At 39.4% G+C, this 26,421-nt stretch overlaps 1 protein-coding gene across 1 annotated transcript in view; it reads left to right on the top strand.

The window, feature by feature from the left end:
• The first annotated feature begins 527 nt into the window (after positions 1 to 527).
• LOC118399577 (AT-rich interactive domain-containing protein 5B-like) overlaps positions 528 to 26,421 on the top strand; it is an 81,882-nt gene continuing 55,988 nt past the window's right edge. The window contains exons 1-3 of the mRNA XM_035795767.2: positions 528 to 590; positions 865 to 1,119; positions 9,678 to 9,912. Of these exons, the coding sequence (XP_035651660.1) occupies positions 570 to 590; positions 865 to 1,119; positions 9,678 to 9,912 (511 nt within the window). The 5' untranslated portion in view covers positions 528 to 569. The remainder of the gene's footprint in view (positions 591 to 864; positions 1,120 to 9,677; positions 9,913 to 26,421) is intronic.

Genomic DNA, 26,421 nt, shown 5'->3' with positions numbered 1-26,421 from the left:
GAGGAAACATTTGATAGCCTTTTTAAGTAGTTCAGAGTGTAACATTGTTTCTCGAAAGCATCCAGAGCGAGCGCCCTTATATCATTACTGTGAGAAATGTTATTTCATACAAACGATCTTTACACAGGTCCTGGAATAAATATTTTTTCATATTTAAAAAAATAAATAAATTATACGGTAACACACATTTTTCCATTGCGCATAACTTAAATACACTATTGAGGCATTATCGGACTGATGCACAGTGTTAATTCCATAGTTATATTTGTCGAATTCCACGAATTCAATGATAGTAATAGGCATATGTCGTTTTCCTGATTGAATATGGACGATTGTATTGGTACACGATTGTCGAATTTGGATTTGTATTAGTTTAACTGATGCACAGCAACAAAAGCCATCCATTTGTTGTAATTTTGGAGGAACTCAATATTTTTACAAGTGTTCTATATTGACAACAAAGTGTTTTTCAACTTAAAAAATATAGGGTCCTTACAGGACCTTCGGCAATCCATTCAATCCAACAAGTTTGGAGAGCGTGTTGAGTTTAATCAATTCAGAACGTCGAGATGGAGCCCAACTCACCGAAGGTAACGTACTAACATAATCATACACCATCATATTCTACTTTCGCATAATATTAACAATTTGGAGACAGCTAATTTACAATACTTGTATGTTTTGTGGTTTTTACATATTAATATATAGTTACATGGTTCTAAATCAGTCAGGTGTTATTAGTGCGTTATTTAAGGATTTGTCAAGCCATAGTCATTTCGCATGTCGTGCGATTTAATGGGTTTCCTCATTTATTGAATATGAATAAGTCATTAATTAAGTTGTTTATTGTTATTTTCTCCACAGTGGGTAGGCTCTTCTTGCGGTTTACACGGACCATATATATTCTACAAGGCGTTTAAATTTCACCGGGACAGTAAACCAAGAATTCTGTCCCTCGGAGACTTTTTCTTCGTGAGATGTAAGCCTGGGGATCCGATTTGCATAGCGGAGCTACAGCTGTTATGGGAGGAAAGGACTACTAAGCAACTTTTATCAAGCTCAAAACTTTATTTCTTACCCGAAGATACTCCCTCGGGAAGGACAGTTAGCCATGGAGAGGTAATGACCTTCTTTTGCTCTCATGACGTGCCTTATGCTGCCAAATGAATAACAGCGTACAGACTAACAAATATTCTGTGTTGATAAATCAATGTGGCATTTTCTGCATTCTTTGGTCATTAATTGTATAATATGCGTATGCATTATGTGATTCCCACATTGATCCATCACAAACGGCATGTGTCTATTACTGTGTTATTGTCTACTTAGCCTATTTGTTCATTGTGTCGACTGCTGAATGTGCAGTTCAATCTTATCCAGCTGTGCGTAATAACGCTGTTGCGGGGATAATTGTATTAGGGGAAGAAAAACCCCTATAGCCTACGAATCCAGCGTTTGTCATTTTATTTCATAATGGTGACATATAGGAGGAAATTGCGAAATGCATGAGATCAAAACTCCTAGATTCAACAACAGAGTCTTTCATCATAGCATATGAATGGTTGCTGAATACGTCCACACGACCTATTGAAAACGAGTGCTAACATGTCTAACGAACGTTACTTAATCATTAAAAAAATGTCTATGAAATCATTCGCATTCCTAACGATATGATATTGTTGTCAGATCAAATGTACTGCCCTCTTACCCGAGGATCAGGACAGGTCGAAATGCCAAAGCATTACAAAAGGACACTTACTGTAGTCCGATATGTTGGCATTAGCAATATGATTAACTGAGGCATTTTGCTAAGTGGCCAAATATGACGCCTGTATCACATTTCATAAGCGCGTGGCAGAGAGCGAAAAAGCTTGGGTTAGTTTTGTATATGCTTTTCTTGTGCGGTATACGAAAGAATCACATATTTTCTATATGCCACTGTAACCTACCCAAATACTCTATTCGACACAACATCAAATTGAAATATTTTTTCGATCACTTGATTTTATGGTCACATGAAATATGCCTGCAGTTGCCATTAGGGAGGACAAAGCCTGGTTTGTATTTGATTAGCAATGCAAACATAGCCGTCTTTTCCTTTGCTGATGGTAAGCATTCTTTCCTCTTGAGTAATACAGTAGCTATCACATTTCCTTTTCATGAGAAAAAGGTATTTATAGTGGATGTTGCTATGAATAAATGTAACTTAATCCTTTTTTCTTCTTTACTCAACCAGGATCATCCAAATCATTCATTTGCATTATCCTTTACACAATGTAATGACTTTGTAATTACATTGAGTGCATGCACAGTCCATCATTTAGAAACACACTTCTGCAATAAGGACAAGTCAGCCCCACCCCTTGAGAAGCCTGATTTACATTGTAAAGCGGTAACATCCACATGATTGGATATCTGGACAATATTATTTGACTCCTTCCAGGATCAAAGGACAGAGAGACTCCAGTGTGTTGGTAGTGGTAAATTGATAGTTATAGCCTACAGCACAGCTGAAGTAGAGTATGACATAACATATGATGATATCTAAAACTGTGATGTTGATGCCAAAATCATGACCCCATTAAATGTGATTTTAAACTTGATTACATTGGACATTTACTCAAACAGGTAAACTGGCTGCAGTTATTACTCGTCAGTTCAATATATTTATGCAAATCTGCATAGCCTGAGACAGCTTTCAATTTCTAAGATTTACTTCGTAGTTATAGCCTCTGACTAATGGGTATGTCCAAGACTACATATTTACGGCACAAATGTGCACATGTCATGAGTACAATAAGTGTTTTCCTCAGTGTGATAAAAGGAGGTTATAAATCTCTCTGGATATCCCTTCTTGAGTTCAATGCTCAACGCATTATGTCATTTCCCCTCTGGCTCGGGTATTTGTATGCTCTTAGCCCCTCCCAGTGTAGGCAGGGACAAGAGAAACCCATGTCCTACTGTGCTCATTTTGCATTCGCTGACAAACCCTCTACTCCACTAGCTAAAAAATGCCTGCATGCTAATGTGAAAAGGCATTGTGTTGTGTGGCACACCCATTGTGAATATCATACAACCTCTATTTGTCTCTCTGCATTCTGTGGTCTGAGAACTGCCTATTGCAAAACAGTCACATGCGTTAAACTACTTATTGAGTGACACAGTATTAGGTATTGCCCTCAACGCCCCCCTCCGGTACATGTTGGCTCAATACACTGTCTTTATTTGGCTCATGTTTCAAGAGAGCTGTTTTAGATAACACTTACAGCTACAACCGCCAAAGTGCTGCTACAGCTAATTGCTTAGGCCTTATCTTTGCAGTACTCCAGGTACCCTTCGTGGAAATGGAAAATTGGCAAGTGGTGTGGTATTTTTGCATCATAAGCTAATAATTTGTTATTATCTCGGATGTCACTGCTTCTCCACTCTATTACTATAAATGACAAAGCAGTGAGGTAGGAAAGCAGTGACTGCAGCAGTTTTATTGATTGCAGTAGAAATAAATGGTGGAATCTGTCCAGAATCAGCTTTGGTTCAAGGCAAAAATCCATACGGGTTGTGTTTGAGTGCTTGGGACATGTTTGTAGGGAAATCAGATGATATATTGTTTATTTGCTTTTTCTCAGATTTTCCTGGAGGGAGTATGTTTGCAAAAGTCATTTTCCAGTTATTTTATCTGGTGGTCCAGATATTCAAACAATAACTCAATAGAAGGTGTTATAACGACTTACACTACATGACCAAAAGTATGTGTACATCAGCACGTCGTACATCTCATTCCAATATCAATGTGTATTAATATGGATTTGGTCCCCCTTTTCTTCTGGGAAGGCTTTCCACTTGATGTTGGAACATTGCAGCGGGAACTTGCTTCCATTAAGCCACAAGAGCATTAGTGAGGTTGGGCGCTGATGTTGGGCGATTAGGCCTGGCTCGTAGTCTGCGTTCCAATTCATTCATTATTATTATTATTATTATCCCAAAGGTGATTGATAGTGTTGAGGTCAGGTCTCTGTGCAGGCCAGTCAAGTTCTACCACACCGATCTCAGCAAACCATTTCTGTAGGTACCTCACTTTGTACACAGGGATATTGTCATGATGAAACAGGTAAGGGCCTACCCCAAACTGTTGCCACAAAGTTGGAAGCACAGAATCGTCTAAAATGTAATTGTATGCTGTAGCGTTAAGATTTCCCTTCACTGGAACAAAGGGGCTTGCCCGAACCATGAAAAACAGCCCCACACTATTATTCCTCCTCCACCAGACTTTACAGTTGGCAGTATGCATTGGGGCGGGTAGCGTACTCCTGGCATCCATAAAACCCAGATTTGTCCGTCGGACTGCCAGATGGTGCAGCGTGATTCATCGCTCCAGAGAACGCGTTTCCACTGCTCCAGAGTTCAATGGCGATGAGCTTTACACTACTCCAGACAAAGCTTGACATTGTGCATGTGATCTTAGGCTTGTGTGCGGCTACTCAGCCATGGAAACCCATTTCATGAAGCTCCCGACGAATAGTTATTGTGCTGACGTTGCTTCCCGAGGCAGTTTGGAACTCAGTAGTGAGTGTTACAACCAAGGACTGACCATTTTTACGCACTACTCGCTTCAGCACTCAGCGGTCCCGTTTTGGGAGCTTGTGTGGCCTACCACTTCGTGGCTGAAGCCGTTGTTGCCCCTAGACGTTTCCACTTCACAATAACAGCACTTAAGGTTGACTGGGGAAGTTCTAGCAGGACAGACATTTGACGAACTGACTTGTTGGAATAGTGGCATCCTATGACAGTGCTACATTGAAGGTCAATGAGATATTCAGTAAGGCCATTCTACTGCAAATGTTGGTCTATGGAGATTGCATGGCTGTGTGCTCGATTGTATACACCTGTCAGCAACGTGTGTGGCTGAAATAGCCTAATCCACTAATTTGAAGGGGTTTCCACATATTTTTGTACATATAGTGTATGTGAGATGCTTACTGTTTAGTGAGCATGACACCCAAATCACCCTATTCATTCAACAATGGCAGGAATTTGAGGCAGAGGGGGAGGGAGAAGCCATTAAGTCTGAACGTTGCCCTCAAGTGAATTCCTTTTGCGTTTCTAAAATACATGTCAATTATTATCTTGTTTTATGGCATTACTGGTGGTAATTTAAAATGTAATTTAAACTGGATGTCATGCACTTCAAAGAGAAACATCATTTTGGTTTATGTTATTTCCATACACATACATGAGTTTTTTATATTCTGCTATTCTTTGATATACTGTATGTAATGATGTGTTATAACAGTGACTTTTCCCTCCACACATGAGAAATTGGTGGTATTTGGATTGGTTTACACCTTGTCATTGACAAACCACTAACATCAAACATTTCCCATAATGCATGACTCTAAGCCCCAAGCTATTGTGGATCATTATAACCTTAGAGGACTGAAACCACAGATGAGATGTTTGAATGTACTTAGCATATTTTCATTCTTTAGTGAATGCTCATAGCACTGCTTCAGCCTGATATGATTTAGTCTTTGATTACACACCCCACAGTCAAACTAAGTCAGATAGTATTCAGTACTGTGTGTTTTTAAGTATTTTTGAAATGACACACTGTACAAAACAACATGGTAGCTGCTTATAGTTTATAGCATATCTGATCGCCAATATCTTGCAGGCATATACATTGCAGGCATAAAACAACTATTTAACCCAGTTCCATTTTTAAACAGTCTCAGTAGAATATATTAGCCCCCTAGCATCTCCTGGCCTCTTTTTTTAGATAGTTGAGTTTGTTTTGAGACACTGTAGCCAAGGTCAGTGCTGAGGAGGAAAGATAATGAACTCATATTGCATTTCACTCCCTCAGCCGAGCGCACCATGGAGCATTGTTCATGTCACCATGCCCATTACTCAATTACTAATCTCCTTTTGGCCCAAGGAATTCCTGGGTTGACCCCCTGAGCCACCAGACTGAAACCTTCTCAGCATGACAGGGGCTGTCTGTGGGACTCTTGACTCTTAACTGAAAGACCTGTCCAACCAATGTACCACTTTGCCCTACAATGGTGACATTAAGGAATATCCCTCACAGTTCAAAAACTGTGGTGTTCCTTTTACAGAATGATATGTAATAATATGGATTTTATGGAACTTGACAGATCATGCGATTATTGTGTAGTACCATTAATTGTTGAATTTTAACAGTCATAAAAGCACACTGTTTCTTTGTAGTCAATAGGGCCTTCAACTCTACTTTAGATTGCTTTGACGCTAAGATTGCTCTTTAGATCTAGTCTTCCTAACATTACATATAGACTTCCCTTGTGACCTCTGCTTCATGTCAATGCATCTGGAGCTTCAAGCACATCTGAAACTGGCTAATGACTCATTATCACCTAATTGATATACTGTATCATTTATTAGTAGTCCTGGGAACGTTAATTGCTCTTACACAGTTGACATTCTATACATGTTATATATGCACTCATATATTATTTGTTTTAAAGTTAAAAAAAAGGGGTCAATCAAGATTACGTTTCTTACAGGTATGGAACACCCAAGTGCACGCACGCATTTAACAAAAAAATATCCAACTACAAAAATTACAGGGTAGCCTACTCTGCTGACACTGACAAACAGATCAATAAAAACCGATGTTGTCTGATCCGTATAATCGGCCTATGAAAAGAGGAGACACAAATACAAAGATGTCCATCTACCCTGGAGGAGGAAATTCTTGTCCAAAAACAAACAAAAGTGGCACTGACCCAATGATAAAGACAGTGAATATGCACACTCACCGGGGATATGGCCGATATTCTCCACAGGTGCCAATTAAGTTATGAATTTTGATAACTAATAGACAGTCTTTTCATTGTCATCTCTTTACAGCAATAGCCATATGCTTTTCATTTTTTTTAAATGTGATTCTGTTTGTAAATATTGTTATATGCCTGGCTGGGTCTCTCTGCTTTTCACTGACAGTCGCAACTCAACAAGGATCTATTTAGAATTTGCAGCGCGCGCTCCCCAAATTGCGGGCCCTTCTAACTGTAGGCTATGCAAAAAAAAATGTAAGCAGATTATCCTCTATGGCCAAATCATGCTTTCTGGTGTAGGAGCCTATTTTGAATTGTATTTATTTATGTATATACAGGAGTAAGCTAATTAGGCTGTAGAATTTTGGGACTTACATTTACTTTAGAGAAAGTTTAGCTTCCCCTAGCCTTATGGACATGCTGCCTATACCATTTAATGTGGCATAAACACAACCAGTCATTATATTTTCAACTGATTATCAAACTATCACTTAAGAAACGTGCTCCGGTAGGCTACCTGTGCACATTCGTTCACTCAGAAAATAATTTCAACATCCAAACCCCAACAGTGCACCCGCAATTTGATGAATGGAAAGAGACATCAGTTACAAAACACCATGTGTATTGTAATGCCATTCTGCGATTAACATTAGGCCTACATTAGGCCTGAATTGATGCATCGACTGTTGTCCATGCATGGCTCGGTCTCGGCCACTCATCTCTGCCTTGACAAAATGTGTTCTTCTCAAACCACCGCAATTTGGAGGGTATACCACCCAGTTTCCAGTCATTTCGCACATGTTTCATGTGACTGACATGCAGTAATGTTAAATTAAGGTGTCCTATCGCTTTCCTATCGTTATTTTGGGCAAGTTTTATTCATTTTGATAGGCTCACGTTTACCGGTACGGCGTACCTCCACTATTTATTTTGCCGTGACTCTAACAGACCATATTGCCTTTCTTTCACTCTTGATGTCCTATATTATTAATCATGAACCTTTTGTATTAAATCACATTGTAATATTATTGCTCCATAAACATCTAAGGTTGTTGTAAACCTATTGTATCGTATGACAAAGAGCATGAAATGATATAGCAGCAACCTCTTGTGAATTGTTTTATTTGAAGTGTCACTTCTTTCCATTGGTAGCCTCATGAGACCTCTGACCTATATATGCAGCTTGGTGGTTTTATCTTCCAGTTCCTTCCACTATCAGTACCTTAACTCTTTATGGTAACTCATTGTGGATTTTTTACTGCATTTTAATGTGTGGTCTGTTCATTAACTAACTCATGTCACTCAAGTAAATCAAGTTACTAAACAGGATAGTTGGTTACATGCTGGCACCCACACCTGTCACATAAAATGTAATGATGTTAGAGAATACTTTCTGTGAGGAAAACTATAAAGTATGTTATGAATACACTCACTCAAAATACATAATCCATTGTGAAATCTTCTGAGTGACGTAGTATCAAATATAATATATCCCCTATGATTTGCCAGTTTAGTATCTTTACGTAGGCAATTGCTTCAAAGCACAGTAAGAATTCCAGATAATTTTTGGCTGCTGGCATCACTGCTTAACAATTTCAGCTATCTGCTGTTGATTGTTACTAAAATGGAGGTCTATGTTATGGAAATGTGTACCTAAAAAAAGAGGCTTCCTTGCATCACGCCAGCACGCAAACAGTTTCAACCACCAACCAACCACCACTTGACAGCTCATTATATGAGTGAAAAAAGCGAATGTCTTATGTTTCCGTTTACTGAGAAGACACTGCTATAGGAAGCTAACCATTACAGCTTTTCTTATTTACAGATTTGTTTTTGACTCAGAGTTCTTAGCAGTGGACGAGGATTGTGAAAATTTACTCTGTATGAAGAGTAGTAAAGGCACTGTACAGATGTAGGATCTTAATTTGACACCCTGTTGCAGGAAATGCAAACGGGTAGTGTGTTTGAGGTTTAAAAAGGCTTCTTAAATTTGTAATTTCCGCTTTCAAATTTTAGACTTGATTTGCCCTAACAAATAATGTATCGACCCCTACATAAATTAGAATCCACACAATAATTCTAATTTCCTGTTGCTGCAGGATTATGTTCCTGCTGTGAGAAAGTGGTCAAATTAAAAGAGTGTGTGTGTGTGTGTGTGTGTGTGTGTGTGTGTGTGTGTGTGTGTGTGTGTGTGTGTGTGTGTGTGTGTGTGTGTGTGTGTGTGTGTGTGTGTGTGTGTGTGTGTGTGTGTGTGTGTGTGTGTGTGTGTGTGTGTGTGTGAATGCTTAAAGATAGCTTCAAGGGAAATGTGTACAGACAGATGTAAGGTAAGCGTTAAAAAGTGTGTTTCTCCAGATGGACACATCTGTCCTCCAGATTCCGCAGCTTAATAACAATCTCATACCACTCCGGCCCGATAACAAGCACAACAGCGCCCATTACTCCTCAAAATGGAACCACATTTCAACATTTCTATGTTACAATTTTTTCATTGGAATTCCTCAAAAGGGAAAGATTGAAAAGCTATTTTAGTTTGCCTCAAACAACTTGTTCAAGGGTGGTAGACTCTCTCTAATAGAATATTACATTTGAACAAAAGGTTGCTTAGAAAAGTTCACCCTAGTTACCATTGCATGTTATGACCCCATCTCTAATAGTAACTATTATATTAGTCTTAAGGTGGTGTTAGGAGTTGACATATCCATGTTAGTTATTTTCCTCCTGACCTCACACTCCCTGCCCTCGCACCTCTGATTCATAAGGGTTGGGTTAAATGCGGAAGACACATTTCGGTAGAATGCATTCAGTTGTGCAACTGACTAGGTATCCCCTTTCCCTTTCCTTCTCTTGTCTCTCTTATAGCATGAGGTCATTGCTGTGTCAGAGAAGGTGATTGTTCGGTTGGAGGACCTGGTGAAGTGGACAGTCCCAGAGTTTTCGGAATGGTCTCACGGGCTGCGGGCAGCGCCTCTGAAGCCCTCTGTCCTGAGGGAGCTGGGCACCAACGGACACAGAGAGGCCCTCCACAGATACAGGGAGAGCACCTTCAACAGCGGCCTCAACTTCAGAGACATCCAAAGGGAGAGGTCTCAACTGGGTGAGGGCAGCAGCTTTCCTGTCTTTCAAGCTGTTTTGTTTGGCTGTTGATCTGTAGTTTGAACAAGCACTAGAGTTATGATTGACATAATTTAAACATGGAATTATAACTGTAATTATAATCCTCTTATAGGCTTTGTATAAATAGTTACCAGTTTGGATTACACATCACTGTAAGAGCCACACATGCACAATAATACATGTATGACCAATTCAAAATGGTTTCATTATGCATTTATTTTTGCTCATGTTACATAATTGTACAGTTATAATTGCATGTACATTCTGTATAATTGCCTCAGACCTCTGACATCCTTAATTTGTATCATTGATGTCATTGAGGTATTTGATAGCTGCATTGTAGCAGTGGCGAACCGTGGCTATTGGACCTAGGTCTTCAGTGGGGGAAAATAATATTCCAACACGTTGTACCAATATAGCAACAGTTTATGCGCCCAACTGAATCAAACAGGCCTAAGGCTGAGCCATGCTTCGGGATGCCACTCACACAGAGGCAGCACCCGCATGGAAAATGCTACCAGCAACAACAACCAAACTGGTAGCCTAATGCCATTACTGTCACACTATCATCAAAAGAGAAAACAGTGACACGTAAAAGGATGTGAGAATAAACAGGTTTGTGATGCTGAAAGGACAGTGACTGTAATATGCAGCACGCACCATGGAGTGTTATTACTATTACTTCCCATTGTAAACACCTTTTTCACGTTCAGCACACAAAATCTAAAGTTTAAATGCAACAATGTTTCACACACAAGTTGTTTTCAAAGAGAGCTAACAACAGCAAGCGAGCTTTAACCTTTATTTAACTAGGCAAGTCAGTTATGAATAAATTCTTATTTACAATGACGGTCTACACCGGCCAAACCTGCACAATGCTGGGCCAATTGTGCACTGTCCTATGGGACTCCCAATCACGGCCAGTTGTAATACAGCCTGGAATCATACCAGGGTGTCTGTAGTGACGCCTCTAGCACTGAGATGCAGACCGCTGTGCCACTCAGGAGCCCTCCACTTACCAGATGACAATAATTTGTAACTTAACATCTTGTTGAAAGTTAATTTTGAAAAGGGCAAAGCTAACAAATTAGCAACAACATCCTCTTCGATAACACCTGCCGCAGCCGCTGCACACTAGCCTACAACAAAAGTGAGCTAGTTAGACCGTGCTTGCTATTGTGCAATGACCTGTCGGCAAAGGGTTCTTCAAAGGGTTCTCCTGCGGGTACAGCCGAAGAACCCTTTTAGGTTCTAGATAGCACATTTTCTACTAAGAGTGTAGCTTCTGAGGTCCCAGCCAATGACTGACTTAGATAGCTAAATTTATCTCCCCAGAGACTGCCGAAGAAAAACTCCTGATTGGGTATTTTTTTATTTTCAGTGTTAACCCGTTACTTTTCCAACACAAAATGAAGATATGAAAATTATTGTTTAATTTCAGCCAGTAGTTTTGAAAGTTGTACTCACGAGCCAAAACAGGTCCCCGTTTTTTGTACACTTTCATCCAATTGTGTACTACGTCATTCACAACAAATATATATTTTTAGCAATTTGTATGATATGTTACGAATCCAATTTGTACAATATCTTACGAATTTGTTGTGTGTAGCCTTTTTCACTCAATACCTCTGTCATCCAGTATACATGTTAAAAATGACAGATATTGTGATTGATAAGTGCCTGAATTGGAACACAATGGCTGTAGAGTAACATGCTACACATGTCAGAGCGCAGGTTCTCCGTTTCACAGCGCTGTATTCGTGTTGACAGCTGTTATAAACTTGAGCGCCACGCGACTTGAATATTCCCCATTCCTCCCTCTAATTGGCTACTTTTGCACATTTGTTGTTGTGTGAGTAATGGAAATGCTGTAAATAGAGACGAGTCTTTGTTCTGAAAGATGAGACGTTGAAGATTATAATAAATACTGCTTTGATGTCATACAAGCAAGCCAAACACATGTGCACTTCACATTTACATATTTGAAAACTCATGTCATTTACAGTATCAACTATATACAGTTGAAGTCGGAAGTATACATACACTTAGGTTGGAGTCATTAAAACTCGTTTTTCAACCACTCCACAAATGTCTTGTCAACAATCTACAGTTTTGGCAAGTCGGTTAGGACATCTACTTTGTGCATGACACAAGTAATATTTCCAACAATTGATTACAGACAGATTATTTAATTTATAATTCACTGTATCACAAATCCAGTGGGTCAGAAGTTCACAAACACTAAGTGCCTTTAAACAGCTTGGAAAATTCCAGAAAATGATGTCATGGCTTAAGAAGCTTCTGATGATAGGCTAATTGACATCAATTGAGTCAATTGGAGGTGTACCCGTGGATGTATTTCAAGGCCTACCTTCAAACTCAATGCCTCTTTGTTTGACATCATGGGAAAATCTAAAGAAATCAGCCAAGACCTCAGAAAAAAAATTGTAGACCTCCACAAGTCTGATTCATCCTTGGGAGCAATTTCCAAATGCCTAAAGGTACCACGTTCATCTATACAAACAATAGTATGCAAGTATAAACACCATGGGACCACGCAGCCGTCATACCGCTCAGGAAGGAGACGTGTTCTGTCTCCTAGAGATGATTGTACTTTGGTGCAAAAAGTGCAAATCAATCCTAGAACAACAGCAAAGGACCTTATGGAGATGCTGGATGAAACAGGTACAAAAGTATCCATATCCACAATAAAACAAGTCCTATATCGACATAACCTGAATGGCCTGGAGGATATATGCATCATAGGCCGCTCAGCAAGGAAGAAGCCACTGCTCCAAAAACGCCATAAAAAAGCCAGATACGGCTTGCAACTGCACATGGGGACAAAGATCAGACTTTTTGGAGAAAAGATCTGATGAAACAAAAATTGTTTGTCCATAATGACCATCGTTATGTTTGGAGGAAAAAGGGGGAGGCTTGAAAGCCAAAGAATACCATCCCAACTGTGAAGCACGGGGGTGGCACCATCATGTTGTGGGCTGCAGGAGGGACTGGTGCACTTCACAAAATAGATGGCATCATGAGGCAGGAAAATTATGTGGATATATTGAAGCAACATCTCAAGACATCCGTCAGGAAGTTAAAGCTTGGTCGCAAATGGGTTTTCCAAATGGACATTGACCCCAAGCATACATCCAAAGTTGTGGCAAAATGGCTTAAGGAAAACAAAGTCAAGGTATTGGAGTGGCTATTAGTCTTATAGAAAATGTGTGGACAGATTTGAAAAGGCGTGTGCGAGCAAGGAGGCCTACAAACCTGACTCAGTTACACCAGCTCTGTCAGGAGGAATGGGCCAAAATTCACCCAACTTATTGTATGAAGCTTGTGGAAGTCTAACCAAAACGTTTGACACAAGTTAAACAATTTAAAGGCAATGCTACCAAATATTAATTGAGTGAATGTAAACTTCTGACCCATTGGGAATGTGATGAAATAAATAAAGGCTGAAATAAATCATTCTCTCTACTATTATTCTGACATTTCACATTCTTAAAATAAAGTGGTGATCCTAACTGACCAGGGCATTTTAATTAGGATTAAATGTCAGGAATTGTGAAAAACTGAGTTTAAATGTTTTTGGCTAAGGTGTATGTAAACTTCTGACTTCAACTGTATACCCTGAGTTGTCTTGAACAGAAGGAGCCTATGTTTTTATTATTTTTTAAATGTTTAAATTTATTTCACCTTTATTTACGTTATTTAACCAGCTAGGCTAGTTGAGAACAAGTTCTCATTTGCAACTACGACCTGGCCAAGATAAAGCGTAGCAATTTGACACATACAACAACACAGAGTTACACATGGAATAAACAAAACATACAGTCAATAATACAGTAGAACAAAAGAAAACAAAAAAGTCTATATACAGTGAGTGCAAATGAGGTAAGTTAAGGAAATAAATAGGCCATGGTGGCGAAGTAATTACAATATAGCAATTAAACACTGGAATGGTAGATCGGCAGAAGATGAATGTGCAGGTAGAGATACTGGGGTGCAAAGGAGCAAAATAAATAAAAATACCGGTATGGGGATGAGGTAGATGGGCTGTTTACAGATGGGCTATGTACAGGTGCAGTGATCTATAAGCTGCTCTGACAGCTGGTGCTTAAAGCTAATGAGGGAGATGTGAGTCTCCAGCTTCAGAGATTTTTGCAATTCGTTCCAGTCATGGGCAGCAGAGAACTGGAAGGAAAGACGAGTGGGTGACTGCTATGGTGACCAGTGAAGAGGTGCGTGGATAACCTGTAGCCAGTGGGTTTTTGGAGAGGTGCGTGGCCAGTTTGGAGAGGTGCGCCTCACACTGTAAGATCATATTTTAGTTTGGAGAGGTGCGTGGCCAGTTTGGAGAGGTGCAAGTGTGGCCAGTTTGGAGAGGTGCGTGGCCAGTTTGGAGAGGTGCGTGGCCAGTTTGGAGAGGTGCGTGGCCAGTTTGGAGAGGTGCGTGGCCAGTTTGGAGAGGTGCGTGGCCAGTTTGGAGAGGTGCGTGGCCAGTTTGGAGAGGTGCGTGGTCAGTTTGGAGAGGTGCGTGGCCAGTTTGGAGAGGTGCGTGGCCAGTTTGGAGAGGTGCGTGGCCAGTTTGGAGAGGTGCGTGGCCAGTTTGGAGAGGTGCGTGGTCTAACTAAGACATCAGTTAGACCTTTCATTCAAACCAAAAAAAAAAAAAAAAAAAAAAATATGCCATTTAGCAGACAGACGCTTTTATCCAAAGCGACTTACAGTCATGTGTGCATACATTCTACGTATGGGTGGCCCCGGGAATCGAACCCACTACCCTGGCATTACAAGCGCCATGCTCTACCAACTGAGCTACAGAAGGACCATATCCTTATTATGTTACTGAATGTATTCAGACTATTTTCAGATTTGATTGTTGACAAATGCTGTGACAGGTTGAGTAAATGTCAAATGCACATAAAATCAACAGTGTAATGTTTGGATTCAGTCGTGTGTCAGTTAAACTATTGTGTCCTCACTTTTTGGTCTGATAACGTGTTCTCTTTCAATTGCTACCATGATCATGCATATGCTTTTTATAGTTATTTTAGAAACATTTCAAACTATCCATATATGCCGTTTTCCATGAGTGTAAGGGTTTGAATTTTTTATTTTTATTTTGTATTTTACCCCCTTTTTTTCTCCCAAATTGGGATCAAACCCAGGTCTGTAGTGACACCTCAACCACTTCGATGCAGTGCCATAGTCCGCTGCATCACTCGGGAGGCCAGTATAAGGGGTTTTAATTAAGATCCCGGACTGCATCTTTAAATCAGAACATCATTAAAATATTATTGAAAAGATTAAATACAAAAGGACAATTATTTCATAAATCCTTAGGCCTTCTCTTATGGCATAGATGGCCCTCAACACTGCTCATTGTGGTATTTTACTGCTACATTGAACAGAATCATGAATCACAAGATATAAAGGAGGCTGATGAGTCATGCTATAATCCTTGCAGATATTACATATTTGCTGGTTTATTTAAACAGAAGAAATGTGAAGGACTTGAGTATATTTTTGTTTTTACCCCTTCAGATGAAGTAGCATAATTGTCATACAATGTTAATGACACATTCCGCATTCTCTAACTCCAATTTCATGTTTTTCCATTTAGCTTTTTCTTTTAATTCGTAGTTACAGAGTCCTTCCTGTCTTCATATAAAAATCTCCTATTGACGTCAATACAAGTAGAAGGTCTTGTCACACATTGTTATTTATTTTTTATTTCACCTTTATTGAACCAAGTAGGCTAGTTGAGAACAAGTTCTCATTTACAACTGCGACCTGGCCAAGATAAAGCATAGCAGTGTGAACAGACAACAACACAGAGTTACACATGGAGTAAACAATAAACAAGTCAATAACACAGTAGAAAAAAGAAAAAAAGAGTCTATATACATTGTGTGCAAAAGGTATGAGGAAGTAATACATAGTTGTATCAATTTGGGATTTCTAGAGATACTGCTGTAATGTTTTGCAAAAAAAAATTTTTTTCCACAACCAAAAACATTTGACTAGAGAATAACTGAAAGAAGGTACAAAGCAAATTGAGAAAAAGCCCTTCAGAAAGTGCTATTGATGGTTGTTATTGTTTTGGGTGATGTGTATGATGCATATATCCTCCAGTAGCTAGAGAGCTTGCTTGTTTTTTCATTTGAGTGTTACATTGCCCTTGAATACACTCTATATCATTACATTTTCATGCAGAAAGTGGATTGGAGAATCAATAATGGCCGCCTTGTCATTCTACTACATGAGGAATCAATAGTGTGTGTGTGTGTGTGTGTGTGTGTGTGTGTGTGTGTGTGTGTGTGTGTGTGTGTGTGTGTGTGTGTGTGTGTGTGTGTGTGTGTGTGTGTGTGTGTGTGTGTGTGTGTGTGTGTGTGTGTGTGTGTGTGTGTGTGTGCGCGCGCGCGCCAGTGCTTCTCTATATGTGCGTTTGTGGTGATTGTGTAATAGGAATAGCAGAAAATATCAGAGGGACAAAAAAAGCTGTATCGATTTTTCTGATGTCAGTCTCGTCACCTTCTAATATTGTCTGTGTCTGTGTGATGCTAATGAGCGATGTAGCCATTAATGACTCCATCAGGCTGTGTAAATGCACTTGTCCCTCCAGTGGAGTCTCTCACTGGCTGCCAGCTGAATGTGCCGGGTCAGCAGAACTCCCCTGGCAGGGCACCAGCAGCCCTAGCCCTGTGGCATGTGTTCCCTCGCTTGCCTGCCGTTGGCTCTCTAACAATAAGAGAGGAATCATTCAACAAAGGCACGCTATTCCAGTGAGCTGCAGTTTGGATGGCTATATGGCTGAAATGAGCTGATGATTGAAATGAAATATGAATCAACAAGAGATATTGCACGCTTTCCTCGAGTGTCCTGCCGCTAGCAATGTAGGTTTTGTTAAAGCTTCTGAATCATTATTTTGATTTTAGATATTTTTGGGGAAATTATTATTTATAAGCCATTGAGTTTCTTATTGTTGGATAGAGCTTTCGTGCTTGATCATTTCTATTCGTAACATGAATGATCTACAGTATATATCAGAGCCATTTATTCATTGAAAGAACAGGATACTGACAGAGATTGCATGGAAATCAATTGTGCGCTAAATAGTAATACACTGTTCTATTGTTCGAGGGAAACATTTTGTATCCTAGTGCATCCAAATATTTCCTGGCAGACAGTCAATGAGAAGTGCAGTGCATGGAAAGCTTAAATAATGTGTCATGAATAGCAGAGTCACAGTGCTATTGCTTATGTGAATTATATTATAATTATTATTATATATTATAGCAACTAAGCTATGTGCTCTGATCACAAAGGATAGGAAAACCGAGATCTCCACTGTAATTAATTTGAAAAACAGTGCCCTTGCCTGCTAGCTAGAGCGCCGCATCGACCACAGTGATTCTTTTTACAGCGTGAAGTGAGAGTGGAGATGGCTATTATAATTCAAGTGCCGTCTTGAGGAAGAATTAACTTTCAAGGCTCTCCACATACTAAATGATCAGGGTTAAGAGCAAAATTACACTTATCTGGACTTGCAGGTGTAAAGAGACCAATTCCACCATGCAGCCTTAGCAGGGAAAGTTTACATCGATCCCCAAGAGAACTGTCCCAATTTTGGGCCTGTCAAAATTGGTTCTATTCCAGTGGACTGGACTGGACAGGAGACTTAAGATGGCTTAAGATGTTTATTTTAATATATATTTTTAACTTCAAGCTTTTTACATGCAGTATATTACTGTGACATCAGTATCTGCATCTAGCCATCTACTGTATGTTCCAACAATTAAGAAAAGCCCCGATGTTGAGGAAGGAAATGAGGGTTGAGAGAGTGAGAGAGAGAGAGCGAGAGAGCGAGAGCGAGAAGAAAGAGAGAACATGTGTGGATCATTTGGGTCATGATTCATTCTTCACAACTGCAGCTCTTTCACCCAGAAAGACTTGTGCTGTGACATGATGACATGAATTGTACTCTTTCTCTACCCCCCCCTCTCTTCTCACCTAGCTGGAGGTCGATGATTAAATTATTTACAGGAAGAACAGTCAACCATGCTGCTTTCTAGTTAACAACATTTACATTCCTACTTGAATGAAAATGGTATGTTTCACAGGTGCTCCATATAAATATAATTAATCCACTGCATAAAGCATTATACATTATTTATAACTGTCGAGATGCTGCCACTGGCAATCTTCAGAAAATGTTTCAGTTTAAATATTTTGAATTGATACAGTCTATAGATTATAACCTTCGCATTATCTTTCAGAGAGAGCTCAGCGGAATGATAAGAGAATAGAAACCAGATTTCTTTCTCTAGCTTAAAATATCAAAGTAATAAACATATGATTGTAGTTTATGTAGCTTTTCTATTATACTGTGGGAGGAAACAGACTATGACACATATATTGTGATCCTATAGACAAAGGAATGGATTTGAAATCAAAGGATGTCTTGTTGTAAAGCATATTCTTCATTCAACGGTGTATTAATCAGATAGATGCCATACGCTCCCTTTGTCATTTTCTCTCCCTATGCAATTTCCTCAAACAAATTCTTGAACTATCCTAAGCTTTGACGTAATTCAATGGAGTGTTCTATTGATTGTGTGACTCTGATAGCAGTGGGTTTTGGTTTATGGGCATGTCCTTTATTATTTTCAAACCTGTTGGAGAGAGAATCACAAGCTGTTTTTCGCTCACTGATCTGCTCATATCATTAATTCCCTTATGACTGAAGTTTGGCCGGAAGCCAAATAATTCTAAATCTGTAAGCAGTAAATTGTGTGGCGAGGTGGAAAAATCTATTAGATGTGGGGAGCGTTTGAGCATGCCTCGAATTTGAATGGGCCAGAAAAACACGTTCTAGCAGGCATGTGCTTTGTAATCAAATTTGGATTCCGATGGCAAAACCAGTTTATTCATTTCATTTTCTTTTAAAATGTCAGATAATGTTTGTAATTTCAAGCTGTTTTTCACCTGTGTGCTTCAGGGGGTAGGAGGCTTTTCTGGTGGACTGTTAAACAATGGAAACCCAGGGGTGATCTCACAGAGGAAATGAAGGGTTTTGTCTGTCCATTAACCAGCTCTGAAACAACATACCTGTTATTGATGTGACCTCTCCTATAACATGAAAGCCATCCCAAACAGCTAGACACATAGAGGGAGCATTACTCCACTCAAAGATTCCCTGATCAAGTTATCTTTATTGGATTTGTTTCATTAAAGTTGAGCAGAAAAAGACAGGATAAATAGACATCAACATGCACACATGCATGCACAGACACGATACACAAACACACGCGTACACAGAACCAAACACACACACGCACACACCCTTTTCTTAAAGCCATCATAGTGACATTATTAATTTCAACTTGAGGGCATTCACTTTGTTTGCGAATATACAATGTGGCTTTTATTATATAGGTTACCAAGGCTCGTAGAGTCAGTATGCCTTGCCCTTTAGTTTTTATTGCCAGCCCATCATCCCACCATAATATCATTGAATATTTCATGAGAACATATATTAGTCCATCTGTGTTATGAATGCATTTCATGCTGCTCCAGTTGCAGTCTTTTTGTGCAGATTACAGTTACACGCTGGAATTCAATCAGAACTGCACTGCGGAAACCCACACTGCAAAAACAGCTTTGCCATTCATATTCACTGCACAGGAACAAATATATTTTTGTCAGTGGGGGGTTGTTAGTGCTGTTATTCTCAGGGTCAATGATTTCCTTCCCACCTACATTGTTTAAAAAAAGTTTCAGTATTTGTAAATCATATTGAATATTGTGGATATTTAAAGGTGGACTCAGTGAAATTACGATGCCACAAGCAGCACCACAGATATTGTGATGAGCGAGATGCAAGATTCCGCTCTCACACAGTCACACACAGTATCTGAGCATGTGCATGGGTTCCCTTCACGTTGTTTGAGAGTAGTAGGTACAGGACCAAAACAGCTAAAAAGTTTAGCCTTGCGTTCAACGCTCTTCGTTGCTGCGGAAATTGACCCACTATTCTGTTTACTTTGTGCACCTGCGTCATATCGCTGAGTCTACCTTTAAAATGTTACGGTTAGTTTACCCATACGAAGTGTTACGTTTGGGAAGTACCAAACGTACCTTTAGACAGTTTGAGCAATGTTTTGTTGTTTCTAAAAAGGGTGATACTTCTCACAGGTAGAACAAAGAAAGACATACACTGTAGGCCTAGTTGATAGACTTAATAATTCATGGACTCTTTTTTCCCATTGTGTTGTCCTGGCAGTTATTTCATTTCTGTTTTCTATGTGTCGGCCACTTGTTAAAATCTGTTTTATTCATTAGCCCTGTTACTCTCCACCATTTATCCCAGTCATTGTTGTGAAAACAAATTCAAAAGGAGAGTGAACAGTTGCTTTTCGCCATACATCATGGATTTTTGGAGGCACTTTATGCTAATCTTATTTTGACACAACAATATTATTTTTGCATGACAATATGAATATTTGTATATCTAACTGTTCAAGGTTTTACATTTTGTGGACAAAAAACAACAACATTGCTTCATCAATATGGCACTAATATCATTATTCCGTTATTAGAAATTAATGTTCCAGTAGTTGTTCTTACATTCATCCATGTCAATTGTTCATTGTACTGGATGTAATTATTTAATTAGTTCCAGTTGGCTTAGCCTATCTACTGTTTATTTTAAGCTTCCCTGTACAGATCTGCTAATATGAGAGTTTCTTACATAATGACAGGAATTCACAATGGGCTCTGTTGAGTGACAGCCTCCACCCCCTCTTCTCTCATTGTAGTCCTTAGAATAGGAAACATGCATGTCCTCAATAGTCTGTAGTTTACTCCCCTTTCTTTCTGTCTTAAACTGAAATATTAAGTCATGTACTTTTTTATACTCTGTATGCCCTCAATGACCTGCCATGATTTTACAATTGGGGGGGCTTTGAGGAAATATACACAGCAAGTTTAATCAGGAATGACATACAATTCACTCTGACCCAATTCCAAATTTTGGCCCAAATGGGAACTCTGTGTCCAATTAAAGATGTATTTAAAGGAAAACTCATCAATTATATTCTAGAATGCACGGAAAATGTATAGGCCATGAACTCATTCATGATCGTTATGATCCAAGATTACAGCTGCTCAATTGAGTTTGTGTCGAACAATGCCGCGTGACAAATGGAAAGGCCGGCCCATCAGAAGAGATTGTATATCATCACCTGGGAGAAAACCACTTTGGACTTGCAGTACCAATCAAACGTTTGGACACGCTAGCATCCCACCTGGCCAACATACAGTGAGATTGCAGAGCGCCAAATTCAAATACAGAAATACTCATTATAAAAATTCAGAAAAGATACAACTATTTTACTTAGGTTTAAGGATTAACTTCTTGTGAATCCAATCACGGTGTCAGATTTAAAAAATGCTTTACTGCGAAAGCATACCTTACAATTATTTGAGAATATAGCCCAGCAGACAAATCATTACAAACAGTAACCAGCCCAGTAGAAGAGTTACACCAGTCAGAAATAGGGATAAAATGAATCACTTACCTTTGATGATCTTCATATGTTTGCACTCAGAAGACATTAATTTATTCAATAAATGTTCCTTTTGTTCGATAAAGTCTCTTTATATCCGAAAACCTCCGCTTTGTTCGCACGTTTTCTTCAGTAATCCACAGGCTCAAACGTAGTCATAACAGGCAGACAAAATATCCAAACTGTATCCATAAATTTCATAGAAACATGTCAAACGATGTTTATATTCAATCCTCAGGTTGTTTTTAGCCTAAATAATAGTTAATATTTCAAGCAGACAATAACGTCGTCAATATAAAAGGTAAACAAGAAAGGCACACTCGGTCGCGCGCATAAAAAAGCTCTGGTTCACTGCAGGGTCCACTCATTAAGACAGCTCTTACACCCTCATTTTTCAGAATACAAGCCTGAAACAATTTCTAAAGACTGGTGATATCTAGTGGAAGGCATAGGAACTGCAATTTGAGTCCTAAGTCAATGGATACTGTAATGGCATTGAATAGAAAACTACAACAACAACAAAAATCCTACTTCCTGAATGGATTTTTCTCAGGTATTCACCTGCCAAATCAGTTATGTTATACTCACAGACATTATTTAACTTTAGAAACTTTAGAGTGTTTTCTATCCAAATCGACTAATTATATGCACTTCTGGGCCTGAGTAGAAAGCAGTTTAATTTGAGCATGCTTTTCATCCAAAATTCCAAATGCTGCCCTCTACCCTAGAGAAGTTAAACAAATCCAAATATATTTTATACTTGAGTTTCTTCAAAGTAGCCACCCTTTGCCTTGATGACAGCATTGCACACTCTTGGCAATCTCTCAACCAGCTTCATGAGGTAGTCATTTCAGTTAACAGATGTACTTTGTTAAAAGTTAATTTGTGGAATTTATTTTCTTCTTAATGCATTTGTGCCAATCAGTTGTGTTGTGACAAGGTAGAGGTGGTATACAGAACATAGCCCTATTTGGTAAAAGACCAAGTCTATATCATGAACAGCTCAAATAAGCAAAAAGAAACGACAATCCATCATTACTTTAAGACATGAAGGTCAGTCAATCCGGAAAATTTAGAGAACTTTTAAAGTTTCTTCAAGTGCAGTCGCAAAAACCATCAAGCGCTATGATGAAACTGGCTTTCATGAGGACCGCCACAGGAAAGGAAGACCCAGAGTTACCTCTGTTGCAGAGGATAAGTTAATTTAGAGTTACCAGCCTTAGAAATTGCAGCCCAAATAAATGCTTCACAGAGTTCAAGTAACAGACACATCTCAACATCAACTGTTCAGAGGAGACTGCGTGAATCAGGCCTTCATGGACGAATTGCTGTAAAGAAACCGCTATTAAAGGACACCGATAAGAAGAAGAGACTTGCTTGGTCCAAGAAACATGAACAATGGACATTAGACCGGTGCAAATCTTTCCTTTGGTCTGATGAGTCCAAATTTGAGATTTTTGGTTCCAACCGTTGTCTTTGTGAGACGCAGAGCAGGTGAACTAATGATCTCTGCATGTTTTATTTTATATTTTTATTTGACCTTTATTTAATTAGGAAAGTCAGTTAAGAACAAATTCTTATTTTACAATGACGGCCTACCCCGGCCAAAGCCTCCCCTAACCCGGACAACGCTGGGTCAGTTGTACGCCGCACTATGGGACTCCCAATCACTGCTGGTTGTGATACTGCCCATGATCGTACCAGGGTCTGTAGTGACGCCTCTATCACTGAGATATAGTGCCTTAGTCCGCTGCACCACTCGGGAGCCCGTTTGGAGTATGTGTGGTTCCCACCGTGAAGCATGGAGGAGGAGGTGTGGGGGTGATGGTGTGGGGATGCTTTGCTGGTGACGCTGTCAGTGATTTATTTAGAATTCAAGGCACACTTAACCAGCATGGCTACCACAGAATTCTGCAGCGATATGCCATCCCATCTGGTTTGCGCTTCGTGGGACTATCTTTTGTTTTTCAACTGGACAATGACCCAACACACCTCCAGGCTGTATAAGGGCTATTTGATCAAGAAGGAGATTGATGGAGTGCTGCATCAGATGACCTGGCTTCCACAATCACCTGACCTCAACCCAATTGAGATGGTTTGGGATGAGTTGGAGAGTGAAGGAAAAGCAGCCAACAAGTGCTCAGCATATGTGGGAACTCTGTAGGAAAAGCATTCCAGGTGAAGCTGATTGAGAAAATGCCAAGAGTGTGCAAAGCTGTCAAAGGCAAAGGGTGGCTACTTTGAAGAATATAAAATATATTTTTATTTGTTTTAACACTTTTTTGGTTACTACATGATTCCATATGTGTTATTTCATAGTTTTGGTGTCTTCACTATTATTCTACAATATAGAAAATAGTAAAATAAAGAAAAACCCTTGAATGAGTGGGTGTGTCCAAACTTTTGGTTGGTACTGTAAAATTAGTGGAATTAAATGCCTCCGATTTTCCCTGGCCTTCTTTTCATCCTTAGATTCAGTCATTTACACTGATAATCTCCTTTGGGTAAGGTTTTCTACATAACAGCCTGGCCACTGTTAATAATTTGTGAATGAGGAGTAGTGCTATACTGCAATATCTGGATTGGGATAGGCAAACAGAGCCATTAATCTCACTGGATGAATAAAACAAAGACCCAGGTACGCTGTTGGGGCCTGTTTACCACGGTCAAAAGATATTGACTGTCAGTTCGGTAAAATCTCTGTTCCTGCTTGTCTAAGTCAACTTTCTTGTTCCTAACAATAATACCTTTCTGGTATAGGCAATTATGGGTCTTATGTTTGGAGTATGGTTGTGGTGATGCAGGGTTGAAGCTATAATTTGGTTCAGGCATAAAACCTCTGGAACATTTGGATGCTGCCTTGTTTGTAATAGCCATGGTCTTTGATAGTCAAAGAAACCAATTTGGCACAAGGAGCTCTGAATAATTTCATCATGTATTACAGAGCCTATTAAATGCAAACTTTTCAATCTAGCAATCAATAACGCAGACAGCTTACACTGGCCCCATGCCAACGACATTAGAACTGCTAGCGCTTGTTGCTAGGGAGCAGAGCCCGCTTAGGGGAAGGAATGTTTAATGTAATAGAATCACATAAATCAACAAAGGGAAAGTGCTGCGTTCTTTTTCTAAACCATTTTGAAATAGGAGTATGTTTTTTTAAATGTCGTTTATTGCTAAAAAAAAAAATATGTGAACTGTGAGAACATCTGGAACCAAATTAAGAACAGTGTGTAGAGTAATTGTGGAGTTTTTTCTTCAGTATGCATGTAGCTGGCCTGAATTCTTGCGCAGCACACTTGAATAAATGGAGGTGAAAATTATATAAATGTTTATTTTTGTCTCAGGAGGACACCCTCCCCCTCTCCACTCCTTAAAAAATCTAGAACAGAAAGAGGCATTTTAGTGCTGTTAGATAATTAAGAACAGGAACCAACTTGCAGAGAGAGCAGCCCTCTGCTGCCCTTCATACCATTTCAATAGAACATTTCCTCTGGGTGTTTGTGGCCTTTTGTGAGAATACCATTCGCTTTGAAGGCTTTACGGACATGCCTTGTGAATATAACAGGGACTAATAGTTCTCTTAGTGCTGATCTAAACCGGGCCATTTTTTGATGCAGCCGATATTATTGGTTGTTGTGAAGATGCGAGTCAATACTTGAGTGTAATGTAGCAGAGGTGATTGGAGCCCATTGAATCATGGTGGATACATTATGCGTCATGAATATGAAGGGGTTTTTATTTATTTTTTATTTTTAGGGAGGACATGCTAGTCGTTACTGAAATATGATTGTCTTTTTGCATTGGGGCGGCAGCGTAGCCTAGTGGTTAGAGCGTTGGACTAGTAACCGTAAGGTTGCGAGTTCAAACCCCCGAGCTGACAAGGTACAAATCTGTCGTTCTGCCCCTGAACAGGCAGTTAACCCACTGTTCCCAGGCCGTCATTGAAAATAAGAATATGTTCTTAACTGACTTGCCTGGTTAAATAAAGGTAAAATAAAAATAAAAAAAATTCAGTCCAGTATTTATTACTGGCAGATGCTGTGCTTTTTTGGTTCAATAAAAACAAACAGCTTGAGAGCCAGCATGCATATAGCTCTCTGTGTCGTTCTTTATATGAAAAGTGTATATGCCGCAGGAAAGAGAGGAGGATGAATCCGTTATGTGTTATACATTATGATAGAAGTCTTTGGTAAATGGAAACAAGGCAACCTCTGAAATCAATACAGAGCTGAACAGCAAAAAGGTTGGAGAGAGAATACAAAATAGTCTCCTTCTCCAGTTTCCCTCGTTTATTCCCTCTACTTTGAAAAGCTTTACATGTTGTTTTGATATCTGTGGGGTACCTACTGTAAGAACAGATATCAGAGTGACGTTATTGGCTCATACATTTATTACCTCTCTCAAATCCTATCACATTAAGCTTCAGTAAATTCCTTGGCTGGTTAGATAATGTGGAAATTTTGACAACAGCAAATTTCAGCTGAGTGAGTGATTGTGTGAGAATGATGTATGTCCGCATTTTTGCCTCAGTGAACAGAACTTCAGTCATAGTCTTTTGAAACATCTTGTCAGTTCTTTTGTCTGGTGTAATGATTGTAAGCTTGTTTGAAATGTAAGCCATACAGTTTACAAAAGCAATTTGGTTAATGCATTGGGTTTTTCCTAGCATAAAATAGTTTTTTGGAGTTTGTTTGAAAATACAATTTCCTTTACTCTTCACCAGGCAATCTCAATGGAAGGAAACCCACAAGTAGGTTTGAAAGGGTTGTTATCAATGACCGGAGAAGTGAAAAGCAAAAATGCGCTCATTGCCTATGGTTGTTCAGAGTAATGGTGATGCCGGAAGCAGCGGTATTATAAATAGTAGGCCTATATCCCAGATTCATCGACCTTGTCCTTGAGTT

Source organism: Oncorhynchus keta, chromosome 2 (assembly GCF_023373465.1).
Source record: "Oncorhynchus keta strain PuntledgeMale-10-30-2019 chromosome 2, Oket_V2, whole genome shotgun sequence".
NCBI lineage: Eukaryota > Metazoa > Chordata > Actinopteri > Salmoniformes > Salmonidae > Oncorhynchus > Oncorhynchus keta.
Note: the sequence above shows the minus strand (reverse complement) of the source record. Positions and strands in the feature narration are given on the sequence as shown.